This window comes from Corapipo altera, unplaced genomic scaffold, assembly GCF_003945725.1.
Source record: "Corapipo altera isolate COAL_440 unplaced genomic scaffold, ASM394572v1 44, whole genome shotgun sequence".
NCBI classification, from domain to species: Eukaryota; Metazoa; Chordata; class Aves; order Passeriformes; family Pipridae; genus Corapipo; species Corapipo altera.
In genome coordinates this window covers 8416402-8439287 of record NW_020884880.1, presented here as the reverse complement: position 1 = coordinate 8439287, position 22886 = coordinate 8416402, and the positions used below count along the sequence as shown (strand labels likewise).

General features: G+C 39.4%; 1 protein-coding gene and 1 long non-coding RNA gene across 4 annotated transcripts in view; one reads left to right on the top strand and one right to left on the bottom strand.

The window, feature by feature from the left end:
• The window catches only part of AHR (aryl hydrocarbon receptor), a 60336-nt gene extending 55705 nt beyond the window's left edge, over positions 1–4631 (bottom strand). Inside the window, 1 exon segment of the mRNA XM_027639202.1 lies at positions 4497–4631. Within this exon segment, the coding sequence (XP_027495003.1) occupies positions 4497–4552 (56 nt within the window). The 5' untranslated portion in view covers positions 4553–4631.
• Positions 4632–4769: 138 nt separating this feature from the next.
• LOC113945230 overlaps positions 4770–22886 on the top strand; it is a 19352-nt gene continuing 1235 nt past the window's right edge. The window contains exons 1-3 of one of the 3 annotated variants that reach the window (XR_003527001.1): positions 4770–4872; positions 16456–16595; positions 18037–18347. This is a non-coding gene — a long non-coding RNA (uncharacterized LOC113945230). Of the gene's footprint in view, positions 4873–16455; positions 16596–17639; positions 17807–18036; positions 18348–22886 lie in introns of those variants that run through there. The other 2 variants (XR_003527000.1, XR_003526999.1) reach the window with 2 other exon arrangements.

Below are 22886 nucleotides of genomic sequence, written 5' to 3'. Positions count from 1 at the left end.
GGAAAAAAAGGAAAAAACCAAACAACTAAGCACTGAAAAGCATGATATCTTATTAGTAAGACTGAATTGTGAAATAAAGTCAAGAGAATAAAAGAATGTGCAAGAAGAGCACTAAAGATACAGTGATATGTTTAAAAGAAACATAATTCTTCTAAAAAAACTAATTAGAAGTTCATCAGAACAGTTTTATTGCTGAGGAAAAAAGGACATAAGAAAGAATATACAAGTCACCTAGCTAATGGATTTAATCTTCTCAGCTATGTATATTTTTCATCTCATATTTAAGACTAAACGTGCATATAATTCAGTGTAGTTCAGGTATATGAAATGCATCAGTTATCACTAAGCAAGTATTACAATCCTAAAAAATTCTCTATTTACTTAAACAACTGAAAAATACTTCTAGCATTTACTCTTATTTCCCACACCGAATTTATGATTACTGAAAATTCAGCTGATGATTGCTTTGGAAGCAACAGATACGACACGGACTATCAAGCTCTCAAAAACTAAAGTTGTCATCAACCAATCTTGAAGGGGCAAGAGACTCTTTCCAGTGGTTCTTTCAGCAGAGACTGAAACCAGCAAAGATTCAAGCTGCTGAAAGGATAAAGTTGTTTTACTAAAAAAACCTCCAGCAGTTGAATACTACTTGTCCAATGCTGGGCTACTGTTTGTCCTCCAGTAGTAAATAGAGTTTTAGTTTGTTTGGTGCATGAAGGACTCAACCAGAGTAATAGAGACATCCAGAACACCAATCGAGAATGAAAGTTTAACACTCAGTTTTAAAATATTTCACTATTATTTAAGATATTAAGCCAATGTTACTTGAAAAAAAACAAAAAAATTATGTTCCTGTCTACTGACCATGTTACCTACATACCTATACCTCCATTTGTTGCAGATTCTTTTCTAAAAAGTATGCTTTTGCAAGAAACATTGACCAAAACCAAACCAAAACCAAACCTTAAAACCAGTGAATTTTCAGTAGCAGTCTACATGTAACATACAGCTACACCAAGACTGACAAAAATATATAAGAAGTTTATTCTACATATGATAACAGCCTTATTGCCTCCATTTCAAATAAAAGGTGCAAACTGCTGTTTGTAGCCAATACTGCTTTACACAAAGGAATATTTCAATGATTATTTTTCTTTTCTGATGAACTTCCTTTCTGAAAGCTTGTTCTGGCACTTCTTGTTTGTTTGCCTTCAAAGAATCCATAAACTGTTTCAATGTTCTAAATGAAAATATCTCTGCTCTGCTTTCTAACATTACTAGGACTACTCATCATTAAGGATAGAGTCAAACCTCTGAAGTACTTAATGTCATAAATATATTCAGGATAACACAGAACAAAACCCTATCATAATTTTTTAGTCAGTCTACTAAAACCCAAGACATTATGCTTTTTGCATCTGCATAGTATGAAACATTTAGAACTCCCCACCCCATTCTTTGTCTATTACATTTATCCAGTTATACAAAACAATTCCTATCCAAACATTGAAAAAAACCAAAAACAAACCCAATCAGAGCTAGTAAGCAGAAAGACATAAAAACTGCAAGTGTACTTATGTAATACCCTTCACCTCATGTTAGAATCTATCTGCAATTTTATGGAAGCTCCACTTCCATAAAATTTGCATTTTATCCTTCCTACTACAATCCTAGTATATTAATTCACTTAACGATCGCTAGATGAAAGAAATTTAAGTCTTGAAAAAAAGACCAAAACAAAACGCAGGGGCCACCCACTGCTCCCGAAGTCTCAGTGGGGAGTGAAACCCCCCCAGCCCTGCTACCACCAGGGGGACTCGCAGGGCTCAAACACTGAATAGGGAGGAAATTGAAACACTCCAAGGTATTAGGAAAGTGATTTCTGTAGCGTATTACAAGCAATTGGAGTGCACATGTTTAGCATCCTCTTTTTTTTTTTTCTTCCTTACATGACAAGATAAGATGAAATGCAGGAACAGTTGCCTATTATGTTCCCCCATGATTGCTTTTCTTTTTCAGCTGTGATACTGTAATTCCCTACTGAATCAAAAAAGCACATTTCAACACTTGGCACTGTCAGGCAACAGCCTGTGATTCCCTTTCAAGCTCAGTTCTTTACATGGCAGATAATAAAAAGGGGTAGTAGCAGGAGGCATGTTTCTTAAACTGGTTTTGAGTTACCACCATGGCTTTCATGAGTTATTTACACCTGAAGTAAGAAGTATTTCTTCTATTTAATTTTTTTTCAATGGCAACTATGGCAATATATTAAGACCTTCTTCCATTTCTAAAGACTATCTGCCTGTCACCACAGGTTACCAATTATTATGTGCCATTCAGAGTTACATACATGGCAAACAAAACATTAGAACTATCAAAAGAAACAATCTCTTCTATAAAGATACTAGTCCCAGTAATGTATCATCTTTTTTTTTTTTTGAAGAGCTGTGAATTCTACTGAGGGTAGGAAATATCATTATCAACTTCAAACAGATTAAAATGACAGTGGTGTCAAAGCTTTATTAACCAGCACCAAGTACATCTTACCTCTCTCCATCAATCAGTTAAAAAAAAAAAAAAAAAACTTATTACCTGTCTCACTTTTTTTTGGCCTAAAGGTGTGGTCTGTAACTAGTTATGTGAGAAATTGGAGCACTCTGACCCACTAGAAATGTTCTGCAAGGCTGGCCTAACAGAAGCAGCAGCCAAAGAGCATAGGCATTTTGAGAAGAAAAGAAACACGTAAACCTTAGATGAGAGATGAATGTGTTGCATAAAAATAATTTCCAGTAACCCAAACAAGGTAGGTTAATAATCAGCCTCCACTTCAATTATGAGTGAGCGTACTATTTCAATATGAATACTTTTATTTTGAGAAGAAACTTTTCCCTCTAGTCCTAAAGGGCACAGTCCCTCAATAGATAAATAGTTCCTATTAGTAATAAAAAAAAAAAAAGAAAAAGGCTTCGAGTTCAACTAATCACAGCAGCTCAGACAACTTACATAACGAGTAGATACAGGGAAAAGGATTACTTATGTAGACACTACAGTATGGTAAAATACAAGGTTTCACATCCTCTAGCCAAGGCTAACCAGAAATTAATAGTAAGCCAGACATTAAGCTGTCTTACCAGGCAAGGCAGAACACCTCGCCCTTTCACAACCAGAACTATCTGCCTTTAGCTATTAATAGCCTACAAATACATGTCATTTCCTCATGAAAAAACACTGATTTCATTCTTAAAAGTCCAAATCTACTGTGCCAATTTATCTAGGTACCTCTACATTTTTATTTGGAAAAGAAAGGTCAAAGAAGAAAGCACTGCTCTTTTCATAGTTAAAGCCTTTTCTAGTAAGGGAATTTAAAAAAAAAAAAAAAAAAAAGAAAATTATACATTTTTAGACTTTCTGTGCTAACTTGTAGGGTTACATGCATTCATTCTAACAATTCCAACCATAAAGAAGCAAGTGTTCAAGCTAATTCCCTTCCCCCCCCCCCCCAAGACAGTTGTCTGCTGTGAATCTAAAAACACATCATTCACAATAGGATTTCATTAAGTATTTGTCATTCTCTCCTTTAATGTTTTTGTAGTTCTGGCAGTTATTTTACATCTACAGAAGTACCCTGCAGAAATGCACAAAGATTTTTTTAGCTTTCCTTATTTTTCTTGCAACTCAGTAGTTTAGCTTTGCTACTTTTTATGACCTACAGATTCTTGACTTTCGGTCGAAAGTGCAAGTTAAGCATCTCCTCTAGCCTGAAAATGCCCCTCTCATGAGAGCAGCCTTTTAGTGGAGCATACAAAGCCTCGGATGCAAATCTAAAGCAGGTGCATCGTAGAAAATTACTCAGACAGTAAGCTGTTCCCACAGTTTCAATGTGACAAATTAACACACAAAAAGCCACCATACACTAGACTTTTTTTTTCCCCCCCTCTTTCGACCCGTCTACAGCATTTGGGTTTCTTTGGCAAATAAACGCATCTCATGGAATACCGGAGGGTTAAAGGTGGGGGTTCAGCCCTAAACGATCGGAACTGGCCAAGCCGTTCCCGGCTCCGACCACTCGCTCCCCGCAGAGACACCTGAGCAGTGCGGGAGCGGTGAGGGGGGAGCGGGCAGTCACCGCGGCACCACCCGCGGGACCCGCTCCGGCGGGGCGAGTGCAGCCACCGCGCGGAGCCCTCACCTCAGATGCCTCCCAATCTAGGTCAGCCGGCTGCGCCGCGCTGCCGGCACCGCTCCCTGCTTCCCCCGCCTCGACCCTCTGCGCCCTGGCACTCCCTTGTTTTTTTTGGGGGGGAAACAGCCCTAAAAACAGTAACAACCCCGCCAGCACCTCGCGGCACCCCCTCTCCCGGGCGCCCCTGCCCCGCACGGCGCCGCCGGCCACCCCCGCCGGGCCTCCACGGCAGGACGGCGCGGCCCCGGGAAGCCCGTCGCTCCCACCGTCCTCCCCGCCTCGTCCCCCGCCTGCCCGCGAGGCCGCTTACATTTTCTGCACAGGTTTCCGCCGCTTGCGACTGGCGTAGGTGACATTGGGGTTCATCCTGCCGCGGCTGTAGCGCCCCGCGCCGCGGGCGCCGCGGGCACCGCCGGCCGGGGGCCGCCGCCCCTCCCGCCCGCCTCGCCCCGGCTGCCGAGAGCGGGCGAGCCCCACCGGCGCCGCAGCGCTCGCCTCGCTTCGCCCGCGGGCCCCGGTCCTGCTGCCCGCGGCCGCTCGGAGCGCGATCGCTCGCTCGCTCACTCGCTCGCGGTGGCGGTGGCGCCTTCCCCGGCCGGGCGAGGACGGGAGGCGGAGGCGCTGCGGGGCGGGATCCCAGGTGATCGGCGGCGGCTACACCCACTCACCGCCCCCGGAGGGCACAGGTACGGGGGCGGTCGGGGCTTTCCAGCGCCGCTCGCCCCGCGTCTCCTCACTGAGGCGATGCTGGTTCCCTCTGCAGCGGCGGGAGGGTGCGCGGCCGGCTCTGCACCCCAGCGCGGCCGCCGTCTGCTGGCCGAGCGCCTGTCAGTGTGCGCGGCGCCGGGACCGCCCCGCCCGGCCCGGCCCTGCCCCGCGCCCGCTCCCGGCCGGGTCCCGCCCCGCCCGGCTGACAGCGCCACCGCCCCCTCGCCGGGGAGGCCCCTCGCGGCGGCGGCGGGGCGGAGGGAGGAGGGGGCGGCCGAGCCGCCATGTTGGGAAGGTCACGCGAGGAGAGGGAGCACCGGGCGGCAGCGGGGGGAGACCTAAGAGGGCTCCAGGATGGGGATGGGGTGGGGAGAGGGAAAACCCCCGACCTTCTGGTGGCCGGGGAGGAGTGCGGGGGGGCTCCCGCTTCCAGTGAGAAGGAAGGTCATCCCCGAGCGGTCGCGTAGCCCCAATAACAGAAAATAATCGTGGCAAAAAAAAAAAAATGAAATCACAGCGTTCAGGTTGAAAGACAAATGACACCAGCTCAGCGGCACGGCAAGGCCCATGTCTGTCACTCCTCCGCCCCCTTTTTCCCCCGTCCTTACTTCCCCGGGCTGACACCGTCACAGCCGCAGGTCGTCCGGCAGAAAAACCCGAAATAACACGCGACTGCCCAAAATAGGGGGTTGCTGGGGAGAAGCGGAAAGGCACCGGGCTCCACCGAGGACAAGGACAGCAGGACACCTGGGGACAGAATGGGAGTCACTGGGGGCAAGGCTGCCCCCTCGTCAAGCACCGGAGGACCGGCGGGGCTCGCTGACCGAGGGCGCTGCTCATCTCTCATTAGGGGATGAATCCCTGGGTTATTACACTGGCATTTTCAGCTAAACACTTGTTTTAAAGGAAAGGAGCAGCATCGTAAAGAGTTACTCCCGAACTGCTGGCAAGGAACACCATCCGAGGAAAGCCCGGTGCCGCTCTGACCCGCCGCCGCTTCCCCCCCGCCCCGGTCTCTTTCGCCTCCGCCGCCGCAGAAGCATAAGAACTCTTCCCTCCCCCAGAATAACCGCAATACATTTTGTCTCAGAGCTAAACTTGAGAGCTTGGGAGTCGCCCTGTGTAAACACGGGCTGTTCGCGGTCACGGCTGAGACGACAGCCAGGAGGAGCTCCCCTTTTCCTCCCCTTTCGACGCACCCGCGCCCCGCGGGGACGGCCCTGCACCGCCGCCGGAGCGCGACCGCAGCTGTGGGCTCGGCCCCGGCCCCGCGGTCCGGTCCCCCCTGCAGCCACCGCACCCAGCGGGCGGGAGGCTGGGGCAGTGTCCGTGGTGCTGGCCTGGCTGCCCGTCCGCAGGGTCTGGCCGGGCTGTCAGCATCGCACCAGCGGCAAGAGGCTTGCCCCTTCCCTCGCTGGTTGCTGGAGCCTCGATTACACAAGCGTTTCTCCTCCGCTCTGCCGACGGAGGCGATAACTGAGGCCCCGGTATTACCGTACGGTAAAAACGTGGGGGTGTGCAAAGCTGGCCCTCAGACACAGCGGCTTTCGCTGGGGCGGCGTTCGGGGATCCCGGGGGTCTCTCCGGGACAGGTCATCCGCGGGCGCTCGCACCGGGCATTAAGCAAGCGCAACGCGCGCTTCCTTACCAGCTATATTGCTCGGCTTTAGTCTCCTGGGATGCTATCCCAGAGCCGAAGTACTCTGAAGTCACAATATGCAGATAAAGTTAAAACTACCTAAGCCTTAACGATGCTAGTGGGGCTTGTCAAGTGCCAGGGGTTTGTCAAATTATGTTTTGAAAAAATATGTCTTCAGCAAACAAAAGTTTTGAAAAAATATAGTAAGATGACTTTATGCCTTACGAGGTCAGTGCTTTGCAGTTATATTCCTGCCACATTCCCAACCAAACATCTTTGCAGAGGATGCCAACTCTTTGCTAGCTGCTATCTCTCCTCAGTCCCTTTCCTCTTCACTCTTGGTTCTCTTCACAAGATCCTACCAGCATCCTAGAAAATCAGGCAGGCAATACTGTACGTCTTACTTTCTTTTCTCCAGTCCCTTTCTTCTTTTGACTTTAGGGCTGAAACTGGAAATTCATGCACTTTCTTCACTCCAAACACATCCATCTATTCAAGCACTTAGTTTCTTCCAGCCTACACTTCCCTGTTGCTTTCAGTACTCTTTTCAGCCCTAGCCTCTCCCTACTCACTGGTTTCTTTCTCTGTCATCACAAGTATGTTGTGATCACTCCATACAACATAAAATGCTGCTCTGGTTTCATTCTTCTCTTCACCCACATTATCTTTGTGTTGAAAGCTTACAGTCACTGTTCAAGACTCCTCTCCTTCTAATTTTAAATTTAATTTCTTTCACACTGTCTTTTATTTCCTCACTTTGATATTGAACAAAGTCTCTAGTGACTTCTTATTCTTCACTGGACTTAAAGATCCCAACTGTTCCATGATCTTTTGTGCTACTTAGGTAGCAGAAAAACACCTGTATGTATGCTGTCTTATTTGCCAGCTCCAAAGGTACTGGGGGTTACATGAAAAAGGCAGTAGGCTTTAGCTTCCCATAATAGATTTCATCTCCAGTTCCCCTCTGGGGCCATGGGACTTGCATGGTTCCAGTGAGGTACTGTGGTTAGTCTTCAACTCCCTGATTTGGAAATAGGGAGTAAGGTAAATTCATGCTGCTAGGCAGATACTGCATCCTCTGTGCATTGGCAGTCCACTGCCTGCTGTTAGAAATCCATTCCTATGGATCAACCACTCTTAACAACAAATAGGAGATTTCAGATGTTCAGCGCACAAAGAACCACAGAATGCACAGAGAATGTCTTTATGTGTCACTGGGGCCTTTTAGATATTTACCTAAAAATTTCTGTATCACATTATCCACAACTTTTGCAAATCTGTTCTCATCCGATGTTCTTGCTGTCTCTTTGCCTAATGCATTGTCTCAGTATTTTCTATTTGGTAATTTGGGTACAGTAGACATCTTGCTTCATATTCAGTGTAAAACAAGCACAAACTGCAATCTTAGAACCTTTGCTGCAATATAAGATTTTTGTTGGACTTTTTCTTTTTTGGACTAATATTTTGTCAGGTTTAACAACATGTTTGGTCTTGCAAAGGATGACTATGGTCGATGTCATGTGGACAGATCACTTTCATGTGTATTTTACAGCTCTCGTCTCTTCTCACTGTTTCTCCAGGCTACTATTCAGGTGGTTTACTATGTCTAAAGAACATAAAATAAATTCTATCAAACCAATAGCAACCACTTTTCTCCTCATGCTCAAACCCAGCATTTTTTCCCTTCCAGTCATGAATTATGATGCCATCCAAGGATGAGATTTTTAGGAAAAATGTGTTTGTGCACCTAGTGAACTGTAGCTTTACCTGTCCCCAGCATGTGTGAGGTCCAGTAGCCTTTGTGGTTATTATCCTCTGAAGCTTCCAGAGCTCTTACTTGTCAGCAGTCACTCCTGCTGCCCTAACTCCAAAATGAGCAATACACTTTCGTTCCACACAACTCCATGTCCTGTCCCATTTCTGCTTCTCCTGCCCTGAAAAGTCCCCTCCTAAGATCTGTTTCCTGGCTCTGCACTCATTTCACAAGGCAGGGACTGTTTGGAAGAGGGAGGACTTTTATTAAATTGACAGAAATTCCTGAGTGGGCTGTAGTTTCACAGGGTCAGTATGAGACCAACAAAAATCTTGTCATTTGGGAGGAATTTATAAGAATTATAAACACTGCTTGTTATCTTAGGGTCATCTCTGACTCATTTCTAGCTTTTATCCTACTCTTTCTGTCTGTGTCCAAAATTTTACTTCCCTCAGCTTAATTCTATGTGCTGACTTCTAGATGGTTGCAGTGCAAATAACACAGAAGAAATCTCGTTTGGTTATCTGTGACTTCTTTTCTGCTTCCTTTTCTGCTTCTGGAGACAAGGAAAGAGGATTGTGATTTAAAGCTGTTATTTATGCATATCAGATTTTGGGGATATACAGAACTACTGTTGATTTAGCTGTTATTTTCCTTGTTCTGCTAAGAAAGAATATCTCTGGCAATTCAGAGGAGCTGCTACTCTTCCTGCTCATTTCAGGGAAGTAGTCATCTATGGAAGTTGAATCAGAGTCAGTGAATTGCCTACATACTTATTCTTTGGTGACTGGGAAGGTCACATAAACATATCACTGAGAGAAACAAGGATTATTGAGGGAAATTCTACCCCAATTTTTAAGACTAAAGAAGAAATAATTATACAGGGAAAAAAGAAATTCAGCAGTGTGGCTAATAGTACAGAAGCCTCATTTGAAGGTACTAATTGAACTGTGTACAGTTTTAATCAGATTGACAAGAAACTTCCCCCTCCCCCACCCTGCTGTTTGTATTTTTGTCAACACGGGACAGAACCAGCATATTCTTTTTCTTTTCTCCCATCCCTGCACCTGGCTCCCCACTCCCACTACCCTTTGCAGGTGCTTTAAAATCACACCCAGTTTCTATTGAGTTTCTATTGAGCTTGGGGAGCATTTTGAGAAGTGGAAGAGCCATATAAAGGATGAAAAATATGAAGCACAATTAGTATTTGGGCAAATAGACTATAATCCTCACATAATGGTTAGTGCTGAAAGGTCTTCATTAATAATGGTATTTTAATTATTTTAAATTCATTGACTTGCACTAATCCAATGAAATCTAGAGTCTTAATTGTTCCAACAGAGCCGAGGAAAAAATTCTTATGGAGACAAAAAAAACACATTTAGAGACTGTGCTCAAGATTTTTTCATGTGAAGAAAGTTTAAGAAATTAGTAAGCATTATCTGTAAGGTAGGATCATGATTCTGCTCAGATCTTATGATGTGTAAAGCAAAAAGCATATTTTACCTGTAAGCATAGGAATAAAGTAACAATATTATTATGGAGTACGTATAAAAGTCAGTACATTGCTTAATATTCTCAGTTTTTTTCTCATGTGCAGAAACAAGCAGAAGAGAACAAGTTTATACAGAAATTGCCTCTCTGTTCAAGAGAGCTCCCTTTTTTAATCTGAAACTGAAAAGTTCTGAAGAGCTATACAGATATAGCAAGAAACTTGAATGAACCTTGCCTGACTAAAACATTCAGGAACCCTTTTTTCCCACAAGAATTAAAAGTAAACTTTATCGTACAGCTAAAATAGTCTTACATTATAATTCCCAATGAGCTTCTTTTTTTGTCCTGTAAAATAAAGAGCCACTCTTTATTTTAATCCAACGTAATCTACTCCCAATCAAGTACTGGGAGACATAAAGCAATCAGTGACAAGTCATCCCTTTCCAAGGGCAAGTCAGGATGACCTGGCAGAGCCTCTTAAGCAAGACAGCAGCAGTTAGATACCTGTATGACCGACTGCCACTCCTTCATTCTCCTCTCCTTCCTTGTTAATGGAGTAAGTTTATATTTGCTACATGAATATGCAAAGAGTTATGTCTATAACTACAAACCTATTTAAAGAAAAATACTGTTTCTGCATATCTTGTATGATATTTTCTATACTCAAACCACCAGGATCGACAAATAGGTTATGTTCCCAGGATTCTTCCCTGCCGTTGAGGCTCACTGGCACACAATGAATCAGATCCAGACTATTATATTTTGTTAGATTCCAAATGAAGGTGTCTGCATGCAAACTGCAAATGGCCAATGGCCTGTGCTAACACCTGAACTACCCCTGATAATCATGCCCAAACTATCTAAAGGTTGATTCTAACCATTTAAAACTACCAATAGCTGAGTTTTAACATCCTGAAAGTTCCACTTGTTCAATTTACTAGTACAGATATAACCTCAGAGTACACTTCCAGTACTTTTGGCCATAAATGTTACAAATAGCCTACAATTACTAGTATGCAGAAGCAGGAAAGTTTTGATAATAACAATAAATCACCATGACAATCAGCAAATGTGGGCAGCATATGATCCAGCTGCACCAAGATACGATCTTGCTGCACTGAGATCTTCTGTTCTGTTATAGGCATAACAAATACATAAAGAGCTGATTATTTTACTTCTGACTTAAAAAGACTACTGAACTATATTTATTAACAGAGCTTTGTTGCTAAATTGGCTTATAATTTTAACAAAACCTGTGGTTTGATAGGCCCTGAAACAAGCTTACAATTATGATGGCTAACTCAGTAGGCTGCAAATTCTCTTTCTGCTCTCATTAAGAGGAAAGGGTATACACGAAGTAAGACTAATGAGTTAAAAAAATTATCTAAATTAGAAGTGACAATGCCATTACCATGCCAAAGTTTAATTTCTGTACCAACAAACCTGAGCCAATTTTAATAAATAAAGCTAGTTTTAATGAATTTTAATTTAGCCTTATGAAGCCTTTCCATGACTAAGAAAAGCTACAGGTATTGTATTAATTGTGATTGTATTATCTCTCATTTTAGTGGGACTTCTTATCAAATCCAGTAGGTATACGAAGAGAAGAATATGACAAAAATACAAATAGATACACAGATATCTAAATGTCAAAGGCCAAGGCTAAAACCAATGCAAGATCTGTATGACCACACAGAGAGATTTCCACAAACATAATGTATAATTAATAATAGACTAGAACAAGCAAACAAGAAAGTCCAAACATAGTGATTTTAATACCTACTCAGGAAATAGCCTGCTTGGAAATAAAAATGAGGACTGTGTTAGTTACATTCAAACCACTTTCATTGACATGATACAAAATGCAGTCATTCCTTGAGTTCATACTTCTCGAAAGCACGGTGTGCTGTACCTGTGTTATCCCTGATGGCTAATTGCTCTACCCATCATTTAGAACCTTCTGTCACAAGGAACCTGCAGCCTCCCTGGGTAACCTGTTCAGGGCTTACTCCTAGAGACTGTTTCTCGTTGAGCAATTGTAATTTTTATAGGTTTTGTCATTTAGACGTCTAACATCTTCCCATCCAGACCGACTACAACTTTCCATCATTCCAACAATTAATCTTCTTTGATTTCAACTCTGACTGAGACACCCGAGGAAGTGAAGAGAGGAGAGAAGACAGTGACTCAGTTAAGGCAGGAAAATAGGGAAGGAACTGCCTCTGAAGAATGAAAGGCAGCATGAACCCAGACAGCTACCACATTACATAGAGAAAACAATAACACTGGAGAAAGAGTAGCAGGAGTGAGTATCTTTTCTATGGGAAAAACTTGAATGCTTTTATTCTGCAGATAGTAGTCATGGCATGTTATTTCTTCTCAGCATTAAAAGAGAACATGAATGTACTGAAAACTGCCCACAAGCCATTTGATGTATTGTTTGCTTTATCCTTTCTATTTTTTTCCACATTTATGCTGTTAAGTGTTCTAACCAGATTGTGTTTACATGTATCCCTAAGCAAGCCACAACTGTTGCTAGCTACATATCATCTTTATAGTCTCATTATCTCTGGTTGTCTGAATTCTGTCTGGCTCACAGAACTAACTTGTAGTATTTAACACTTGCCTGTAGTGAGTCTTCTGAAAACCTTCTAATCAAGGTGCCCTGCATACAGTATAAATATTTTGCTCCTTAATTATAGTAACTGGTATGTTACTTTTCACAATTAGCTACGTAGCATCAGCTTCACTGTAGAGCCTCAGGTGTTGTCTGAAAAGTAAGATTTTAACAATCTCAGCTATGCAGAAGCTGTCTCTTAAATGTTTTTGTGTTATAGACATACAGAAGAACCACAGACCAATGTCTAGATTGTTTTTTGCAGTGCAGAATGTCCTTTAAATACTTTTCTATTTGCAATAATAAAGATACTGAATAATGAAGATATGGAATTAGAAAACTATCTGTGCAGTGAAAAAAAGCTGTTCTTCTGTTTCTTCTAAAGAATGTTGCCTCCTTTACAATTTGTATTCTGTATTATATATATAACATTTTAATGTCTCTGACAAATAAAATACTGACGTGGATAAAAATATCATGGACACTCTTTCCAATGATTTTATTTTTAGAAGTGCTTATTTTTAAGGTATGTCTTTAATCTTATAAAAAAACAGTAGAAAAACAGCTTTGGAACCTGCACATTACCAGTTGTTTATGTCAGTGCTCTTAGCAATTCTAGTAATCTCAGCACGTTAGTGTTCAAAACTGTTCTTCAGTGTTTTGCACAAATATTCTTACTGTGTCCCTGCAGCTACAACAGATTGCATCATCAAGCTTTAGAAGTTTATCATTTTGCTTGAATAGTCAATGGAGCTGTTATCTAGACTATCTGCCAGAGATAAAAAAGTTGCTCATTTCAGAGTTATAAAATATTACTTGTTATTTCTGAGGGCATATATCCAGAACCAGTTCACAGCTTCTTTCATAAGGAAGACTTACTAAAAGAGATATCCTAGAGGCAGCAAAACTCCAGCAAACATGAATTTTTCATCCAGGATTCCTCTTATAAGAATTCCCTGAGTCCACACTTGGTAAATTTGAATCTGGGCTCTTTCAGCCTACAAAGTTAAGAATAAGGTTTCTCTAGTAATGGGCAGTATGACAGATGATCCTTCAAAAGTGATTGCTAGTCCTTTCAAGGAACACATTACAATATTTTGAAGTAGAGTGGGATTTGAAAAGAAACCAAACAGTAAGAACAGAAATTGGGTGAGGTGATCTATGTTAAGAAAGACAAACAGCTGCATGTTGGACTATCTGAACCTTTTGGCTGACCTTCAGGCTTGGCTGAGGGTGGCCTGTGGTCTGCATAATGTCCCAAGACCGGTGTGATATGCTTTCCAGAGACTGAAGAGTAATTCCTGGTCTTGTTACTACCTCAAGCCTAAAAAAATCAGGAGTTGCAGTTGAAGATTACTTCAGTTATTGAAGTTAACTTATTGAATGAAATGCAACAACTCTGTCAAATTTTCTTTTTTCTTTTATTTCCTAGTAAACATTCCTACTATCCCTACAAAAATATAAATACTATAATAATATGAAGTGAATGGAGTCTATGCTTCATCTAGTTCCCTATTTCCATCAGATCAGAATATCTGGCATAGTCTTGTGCATGCTAAATAATAAGACAATACCAAGTTTTTCTTGGTGCAATTATTAATTCTTTATCTGATAGAAGTAATTAAGCATCTCTATACAATCTTAAGATGTTTAACAATAAAAAAGGTCTTGTGACAATTTATCAAAGTCCCAGAAATGAGTAAGTCTTACTTTCTAAAAGTGGAATTCATACAGTACATTCCTAGAAATGCAACCAGAATTGAACAGGAAGATAAAACTGATGAAAAGGAAAGAGAATAAGCACAATGGATAAAGAAAAACAGAAATAGTAATAGGCCTAGAGCTAAAAGAGGTGATTATTGAAAAGAGGTGGTTATTGAAGAAAAACTGACAATGGCCAAGGAGAAATTTGTGACCAAAAAGAAGACATTAAATAAAAAGAAACAAAAGAGAAAATGAAAGAGTTCTACTAGTAGCTCATAGAGCCGTGGAAGCTATTATCTTGTAATAATTCATTTAGGAAAGTCACCACAGGATTTAGTGATCAATATATTGTAACATTAAAAAGAACTTTCTAGAGTTTTTCATGCTGGTAGTTAAAGAACCAAACAAGGAATTCTACGAATTTAACAGCATATGTATGTCTGTGGTATCTGGGTCATTGCCAACATCTCAGCTCTACTTCATTTCCTATATAGATGTTGCCTCTTACACTCACGTTCTAGAATTAGCCAGTCCAAAAAATGGACAAAGAAAGGCAACGATATAGGAAGAATCTTCAGCTTGTTCCCATAGAGCCTACTTTTGTCTTTTGGCTCCACAGAGCATCTTGTGAATTTACAATAATTCTTCCACAGTGAAGCCCTCAGGGAAGGGCATACACAGGGAAACCTCGAACTCCCCCACCATGCAGTCCTTCTGGAGTAAACTGAAAAGAGAAAGCCTTTCTAAAAGGAGACCTGAAAACAAATTTACTTTGGGGTATTAGTCTTCCTCTCAGAACCTCTCCCCAGCAACAATTGTTTCAGCAGTCCATGTGCCAGAATGTTATGGCTAGATAAAGTTTGTTCAAGAAGTATTGCTATCCTTGTATAAAATATTTATGTCATTCCCATAACATTCTCAATATGTAGCAAATATGTATTTTATGGTCTCCATTGTTTAAGGCCAAAGTTTGAACTAAAGTCATGACAACATTTATAATGGACACAATGAGGCAATTATCTTCATCAGGGCAGAACCTGGTAATTACCTTATGTGTGTTTTCCCCTTGTTTTCCTTCCCTTTGTAGCTATACAGATGGAAGAAACACAGCTCAGTGGGTTTTTTTGCCCTTCATCTCAAATTTTTCTATCTCAGGCAGAGCAGAATAAAGAAAACTGCCAGTTTAGGATTTTAGGCCTAAAATAGTACAGTTCCTGGTGGTTGGAAATATGATTGTCTTAAAATAATGGCTGTGGGTCACCTGAGCTACTTTTATAAGATGAAAATAATAAGAATAACAAGAATTTCAGATGTTTGTGCCATTCTATTCATGTTATGGTTACTGACACTGACTTTGCTGAGTTTGCTCCTTCAACATCTATGTACATTCTATCCATAAGCAGCTAAATAGTTGCTACCACAATAGCATTTCACACAAGCATGATGAATTAGGTTAAATGTGGTGATGCTGCTGCTGTAGATAGTTTAGGCTTGTGGTGGCTAGAACCACTTACTAGGATCCTTCCAAGCTTATTACAGCTGCAGCCCATAAGCAGTGAAAGCTGCATTATATATATATATAAATATATATATACATATGCATCAAACTCTCATTCAATGATTTGTATGTGCCTTACGTACAGTCAGAAAAAAAATAATTTCTTACATCAAGTTATATGCAAACCTACAGCTGAATTTTCCACAAATGAATAAATGATTCTGGTTTAAGCCAAGATGTGTTATGGGGGAGAGAAAAGAAATAATATCTTTTTTGCTGTTGAATTACTAGTATTAACAGTCAGCTTTTAATGGAGTGGTATTCACATGATATAAGAACATCCAGTATTGGTAATATTTTATATATTATATTCATATATTTGAGCTTCTTTCACACTGATAATATATTTGAATGTATCCAAACAGCAGAGGTAATATATGTTTTCTGAAATACTTGATAAAAGTAACATAACTTACAGAATAAGCTTTGAACAGTACTCCATATTCTAACTCACCTGTGTCTTCCTTATTAAATAAAACATTATTTTTGAGTAGCTAGGTCATTTCCATCTATAAAAAGCACAGAAATCACAGTGTTTAGTCTGATAATATTTCCCAATCCCTTCAATCTATTTAGCTTAACAGATGTACAGAGGCACACAGATGGAAACAAATCAGTCCTTTTCAAGCTTGGTGCTCAAGAAAATAATCAGGACAGCAAGCTAGCAACACTATTCCTTGTCTTCTTTGTAACTGAAACTGTTGCAATGGTGACATGGGAAGAAAAAGCATATTATTTTCTAGAAAACTATGGTTACGGTGTGTGTTACTTAATATCCAGCATATCTCATTCCCAGGAATCACTCCAGTTCAAGAGAAGAAGTGGCTCTCCTACTCAACTCTGAGCATCTTGCTGCTTCTGTTAAAATTAGTGGTTCATCCAAACCGCAGGTGCTGTTAGATCCTGAGCCTGGGTGCAGGTGCTGGCTGGGATAAGGTGAGCTGCAATTTTATATAGTTTTCTCTCTTTCCTTATTTCCTATGCTCCGGTTTACGCTGGAAGAAGCATCAATAGGAAGGTTAGTCAGTGTGTGCTGTGTATCAAGGTACCTGAACTGCAGAATCAATTGCAAACTACTTGAGCTTGGTAGTCTAATTGTGATCCAGGAAGAGATATTACTGAATATAAAATCAACAGAAGATAACCAATGATGTCTACTTTTGCAATTTCATCATACTTTTTTTAAGAAGTGATCATACTTTTCTAAGGAGTAATAGGATTCACTTGAATAGGAAAAAATATCCAGTGGTGCTCTTTGGTTTGATGAGCAGACACCTGTACTGCCAGATGTACAGATCCTCAGGCTTTTCTACCTTTCAAGTCGGTATTCTGCAATCCAGTCACCCCGACCAGCAGTGAGGTAGCAAATATTCAGCATGGCTCACTAAGGAATTTCAGCTGGGATTTGACCCTACAGGACTTTTCTTGAGGGAACTTGTCACAGCGTGTTTCTGCTGACAGAGGGCTTTAGAAAACAAAGTAATTTATATTACTTTTTGCAAGATAAAAAAGCCTTTAGGAAAAGTAATAAATGAATAAATCCTCTTTGTGAGCAAATCCCACCACTTAAAAGAAAGCAAACAAAAAATCAGCCTGTTTTTTTTGAACAGATGTCAATGGCATATTTTTGATAACATCTTTCTTTTGAAACTTCCACCTATTTGAAGGATTTTTTATATTTGTGGTTTCCCCTGATCCAAGGATTACTGATTTACCTAGGTTGTATTCCTACCAAGCACCCTTATCCCAACCTACCCAATGTTCAAACACTTTTCTCTATAGTTTTGAAGAGATACAGGAAGTTTGTGCCAGCATCATTATTGTACCTTTCTATCTCACTTTTTAAACTATTCCTTTATTGCTTTCTCTTATCTAATGCCTTGCTGTTTATCAGACCGTCAAAAAGACAAAGGCAAACACATTAGTCATTGAAAGTACCTCCCTCACCCTTCATCAGAATCTCTTTTGTTTCTTTTGCAGCTGTATATTGCACAGACACATTCATGAAATCACAAACAACTTTGGTTATTTTAAAGGCATTGGGAAAACAAGCACAAAATCCAGAAGTAGAAATATCCCCTTTAGCTGCTTTCTTACAGAAATTAAACTATATTCTCCAAGAAAATGTTTGAGATGTCTAAATTAAATAAATGATATTACATGGAATGAAAACAAGTACTTTTTAATGTAATTGTTCTTATGAAAATACTTACATGAAGTTTTACCCACTGTGACACTTACTGTGTAAGGAAACAAACACAGAGGTTGAAATTAGAATATATAAATAATTCTAATTTATAAACATGATGTAAAATTACAGATGTAGTGCGTAAGTTTAGGCTTATTCCAAAATAAAGACTCTTTCTTTTTTTTCTAGAGATGAGAAAGAAAGATGGGAGAGAATCAGAAGAATTATTTATTTGGGTTGAATCGAAGTGGCAGTGTTTCAGACTTGCTAGAAAAATGAACATTTCCGTATCTCCAAGCTTCTTTTACAGAAGAAAATTTCTCCATTTGGGCATGGGTCAAGGTTTTGAACCTTTGAAGTAAACACTTTGAAAAGCACTGAAATTCTTTTTTCAATGTCAGCTGAAAAGAAAGTCAGGATTAGTGCTGAGTGGAGTCTCTGAAATAAGTGAATCTCATACATACAATAAATAAACTGCTTGGATCCAGCTCTACTCAAAATGGATACAAATTTGCTTTTTGCCCTGAATGTATACAGTACCATGCACAATGACTCCAGCACAATTCAGGCTCAGATTTCTAATGGAATCTCAGACACATTTCCCATGTGTTACTTATTCCACAAGCTATCAAGAGTAAATAAATAGGCATCAGGTTATATTCTACCTAATAATTAATACCTAGATTTGAATTATCATGAGAAGTTGAGTCTTGAAAAAACAGAATTAAATTGAACATCCTTCCTGAAATCTGACAATTATGGAATACCTTACATTCCTTAACATATCATATTACAAATAAAATAACACAATTAACAGATGATACAGGTAATAGCAGTATCAAAACCAAAGCCCAGGAGCAATTTATTGAGGTCCAGTCACCAAATCTTTTGAAGAACTGCTGTTACTGTGTGGAAAACAATAAAAAGCAGAAGAAGAGTTTTCAGGGAAATGTTTTAAAGGAATCATTGCTCTTATGTGGTTATGTTGCAAGCAGACATACAGTTAACAAAACACTAATTTAAATAACTATTAAACCATAAAAGTTTCTGAACCATGAAAGTACTGCATAAACCCTGACTAGGCAGAACCCTAAGTCAAGCCTATTTTCTTTCATTCCGTATTTTCATCCTGGAGGGAAACAAAGTCAACCATCTCTCTCAGTTCTCCCCACAGAACCTCCAGGAGTCAAGTGTTTCAAGATCAACAGAGGTAGCAAGAAAGCAGAGGGGTTTAGAGTTGTTTTAAGCAACTTCAGAGGGCAATAGAAAATTCACATCTATCCTATCAAGCACTGTAGCAATCATTTAACAACTTCACTAGGAGTGAGCTAAGACTCACAAATCCATATAGCCTTAGTCTTAAGGTGAAGTTCCAATGGCTCTGGTATTGCAAGCAGCAGGTGCTTGTTCACCTCAGTTTATGAAGAAGGAAAGAGATCATTATTAATATCAGTGTAATTTCATGTTTATATATGGTACAACCAAATAGTTACAAAAAAAGTTACAAAAATGAGGAGAGAGAAAAATCCTAGAATACAGTGTTTAGGTAATATTATCCTCATAGAATCAGGCTACATGGTGGAATGTACCTATAAATATTAATAAAAATAAAGCAATAGATAGTATTAAACAAACATAGTATCATGTCAATAAATTGGAAAGAGTAGCCTGGAAACAACACACAAATTGTTTCCAAAATCAAGGAGAACTGATCTAAAGCTTTGAGGCAATGAAGTCGAAGAGAGGTTAATCTGATCATGCAGCAATCCTTATGACCTCTTTATGCTGATAGGATCATTCCTCTTAAGCGGAATTAAAACTTATGAAGGAATAAATATGCTAAATTATGCTGAGTTGAAAATGCTTATCAAATTATATATTGCTGAAAATAGCTTTGCTGTGAAGGCTGCCCATGAAACAGCACTTGCCATCACTGAATCACACTACCTGCTTCTGAAGGCAAGGTGCTGAATGACCTGCTTCTGCAGGAATCTGTTGATTTTCCCAGAATGTTGCCTTACTACTACAGTAGTCTTCTCTCTTCTCCAGCATTTAGCAGACCACTATGAGGCACCTAGGTTTTCCAATTGCTTCAAGTAAAAATAATACTAATGAAATATCAACCAGATTCCATGTATGACTGGTCTAATTTTGCCATACTGAAATGAGTAGGTTCTCTTGTCTTTTTTGTATCACAATTCATAAACAGACCTGGATGTTTCCAGAAAAATTTAAATTAAGATGCCTATCATTTAACATTTTGAAAGAAATCCAATGAATCCACAATTTCTGATACAGATTGTGAACACAAGGTTGCCTGTAGTGTGTATAAACATTGAACTAAAATTAAAAAACTCAATCAACTTTAATGCTTTGAATCATCTGGAAGTCAAAAAGCATTTTTACAGGAATGCTGAATGAACTGAATAAAAGGGAAAACAGTTTAAGCGAAAATGCTTACATGAATATTTTTCTTTAATTATGATGTATTGCTGTTAACTATGTTCACTTCAAGCTTTTAGCTCATTACCATTGTGTCTTCCTTTGGACACAACTAATCAAATTGCCTCAGCATAATTTAATTCTTTTGGGCGTAATAAGCTTAATGCTTTATATAGCAGTGCTAAACCCAACAACTGTACAGAGTCCTGTAAATGCGAAGAGTAATTCGTCATTGTATAAACCATCGTGCGCAATTACCCCAGTTTAGACAAAGCTATAAACTACTTCAAGCAAGATTTCAGAGGTGTCAGTACATGGGACAACACAAAACTATTTGTGCAAGACAACTTTCCAGCCACTAAAAATGTATTTACAAATTATGGATGCATTTCTTTTTATTTTGCAAGACTCCACAACATAGCACAGTATAGAGTGTTGCACTCTGCACACACTAAACACTCAGATGCAGTTTCAGAAATATTTTAATTAAAGTTATCAACGACTTGAAAATAATTGCACTCAAACATTTCCTTACTCTCTTACCAGCTGTGAAAATTTCTGAGTAATAATGCATTCTGGGAGTGAGATGGGAGAAGGAAGACAGCTCATAGACACTTTTTATCATAATGCTGAAGGCTATGTCTGTAGCTGGTATGCTATATAAAAAAAGACAAAGTATCAGGAGGTCTGTTTACCTTTTTTTAAACCTAATGTGACTACTGAGATAACTGACAAATCTCCTATGAAAAAGCAACCAACCTTTTATTTAAAATATAGAAAGATATTTTACATATAAATAGATTTTTAAAACCTTGTTTAACTATAATAATCAATATTTACATTGATATCATATGATTAAGTTAGCAGTTTCTCTTGGAGTATAGCTACTATTACTAAGATACAGTTACAATATCTTTTATATCTGAATTTCTTTTCGTAACAGTTTTTCTTAAATTTCCTTAAATTGAGAGTCCCATCTCCTCTCCTACTATAAAGGATCAGTTCTGGCAGACCTATTTAAAATATCAATAAAAAAATTTGCTATTTGTGCTAGATAGACACAGTTACTTGTATTATTAGTAATAAAGGTATAATATGTATTCCAGTTCACCTTCTGTGGTATTTGCTATTTGCTTTTTTTAATTTAAAGAAAACAACAAACCAAAAAAACCCCAAATAAACAAAAACAACCCCCCCCAAACCAACAAAACAAAAAAACCCCCCACAAAACAAAACAAAAAAAAACCAACCCAACCCAAACAAAAAACAAAACCAAACCAACCAAACAAACAAAAAACAAAACAAAAAACCAGAAAAACTGCTTACTTGGTCCTATACAATAGAAAATACCAAGCTTGTAAACAGACCTGAACATTTCAGGATTTTGTGTCATGATGTAATTGTGTAGAGGTTTTTGTGTGTGTGAATTATTCTACAGAAAAGTGAAACCCATTTGTATGGTTTTCAAGGTTATGCAACTTGCTGAACTGACATTTGAAAAATACATGTGACTCAAACTGTCTCTGAGTTTGGGGAAAACTTCTGGATTCTCACAGTTCACAAAAGAAGAAACCCATGGAGACCTTTTGAGTTGACTAGGTGGTGCAACCAATTTCAACCACTTCCCATCTCCAAACAAGCCACCAGTTGTCTCTCCTCTGTTGCTATTGTAACAATTGGACACTAAATCTAATGTACAGAAAATATTGAGCTTAAAGGTTGTTCTAGACAGAGCAGCAGAGAAATTAATCCCTCTTTTGCATTATACACTTGGGAAGATACTGAATGAAGGCAGGAACCAAAATATAGCCCTAAGGCCGGTGTAAGGCTAATGTCCTGCGTAAGGGTGTCAGCTCTCCTGAGGATTAAGGCAAAAGAAGCAAAGGTTTGCACCATACTGGGGAATTACCTCTTCTTCAAAGGGAAAATCTTACCTTTCTCACTTTATTAGCCATCATAATACTTCTGTATTTCACATACAGAGATTGTAGCATCCAACAGATGCTGCTAACTGTTGTAAGACAGTCCTCTTAACTGTCTTACTTAACAAGGAGGAGTAGAAAAATTAAAAAAAAAAAGCACGACTATAAATGGTCATTCCTTCATTCAACTTGATACATTTACTCACTCTATTATTTTTACCAGAACAAGGGAAAACAAACAAAGATTTGGAAAAAAAAAAATAAAAAGAGGAAGGATAGTGAGGTAAAGTGTTTCCTGAACTTTATCAGACTTCTTTTTTCTCAAAATTTCTATGTCTTTTTCACACAGAATCTACACAGCAACACAGTGATAGTGCTGACAAGTCCACTCAGTTCAGGTTTACTTCCCTTTTCCCTTTAATATAATAAAAATGGTAACAAGAATAACAAAGGTGTTCCAGGCCATTAGTTTCACAAGAAATTCAACATATATCTGTGACTGGTTTGTACAAAATAAAGTTAACAATACAATTTTAAATTATAGTCATAGTTTTCTCCATACTTTGAAAAGATTTGTACTATAGCTTCAGTGGTTCAAGAAGGCCTCTTCTTTTTTTTTTATTTTATTTTATTTTATTTTATTTTATTTTATTTTATTTTATTTTATTTTATTTT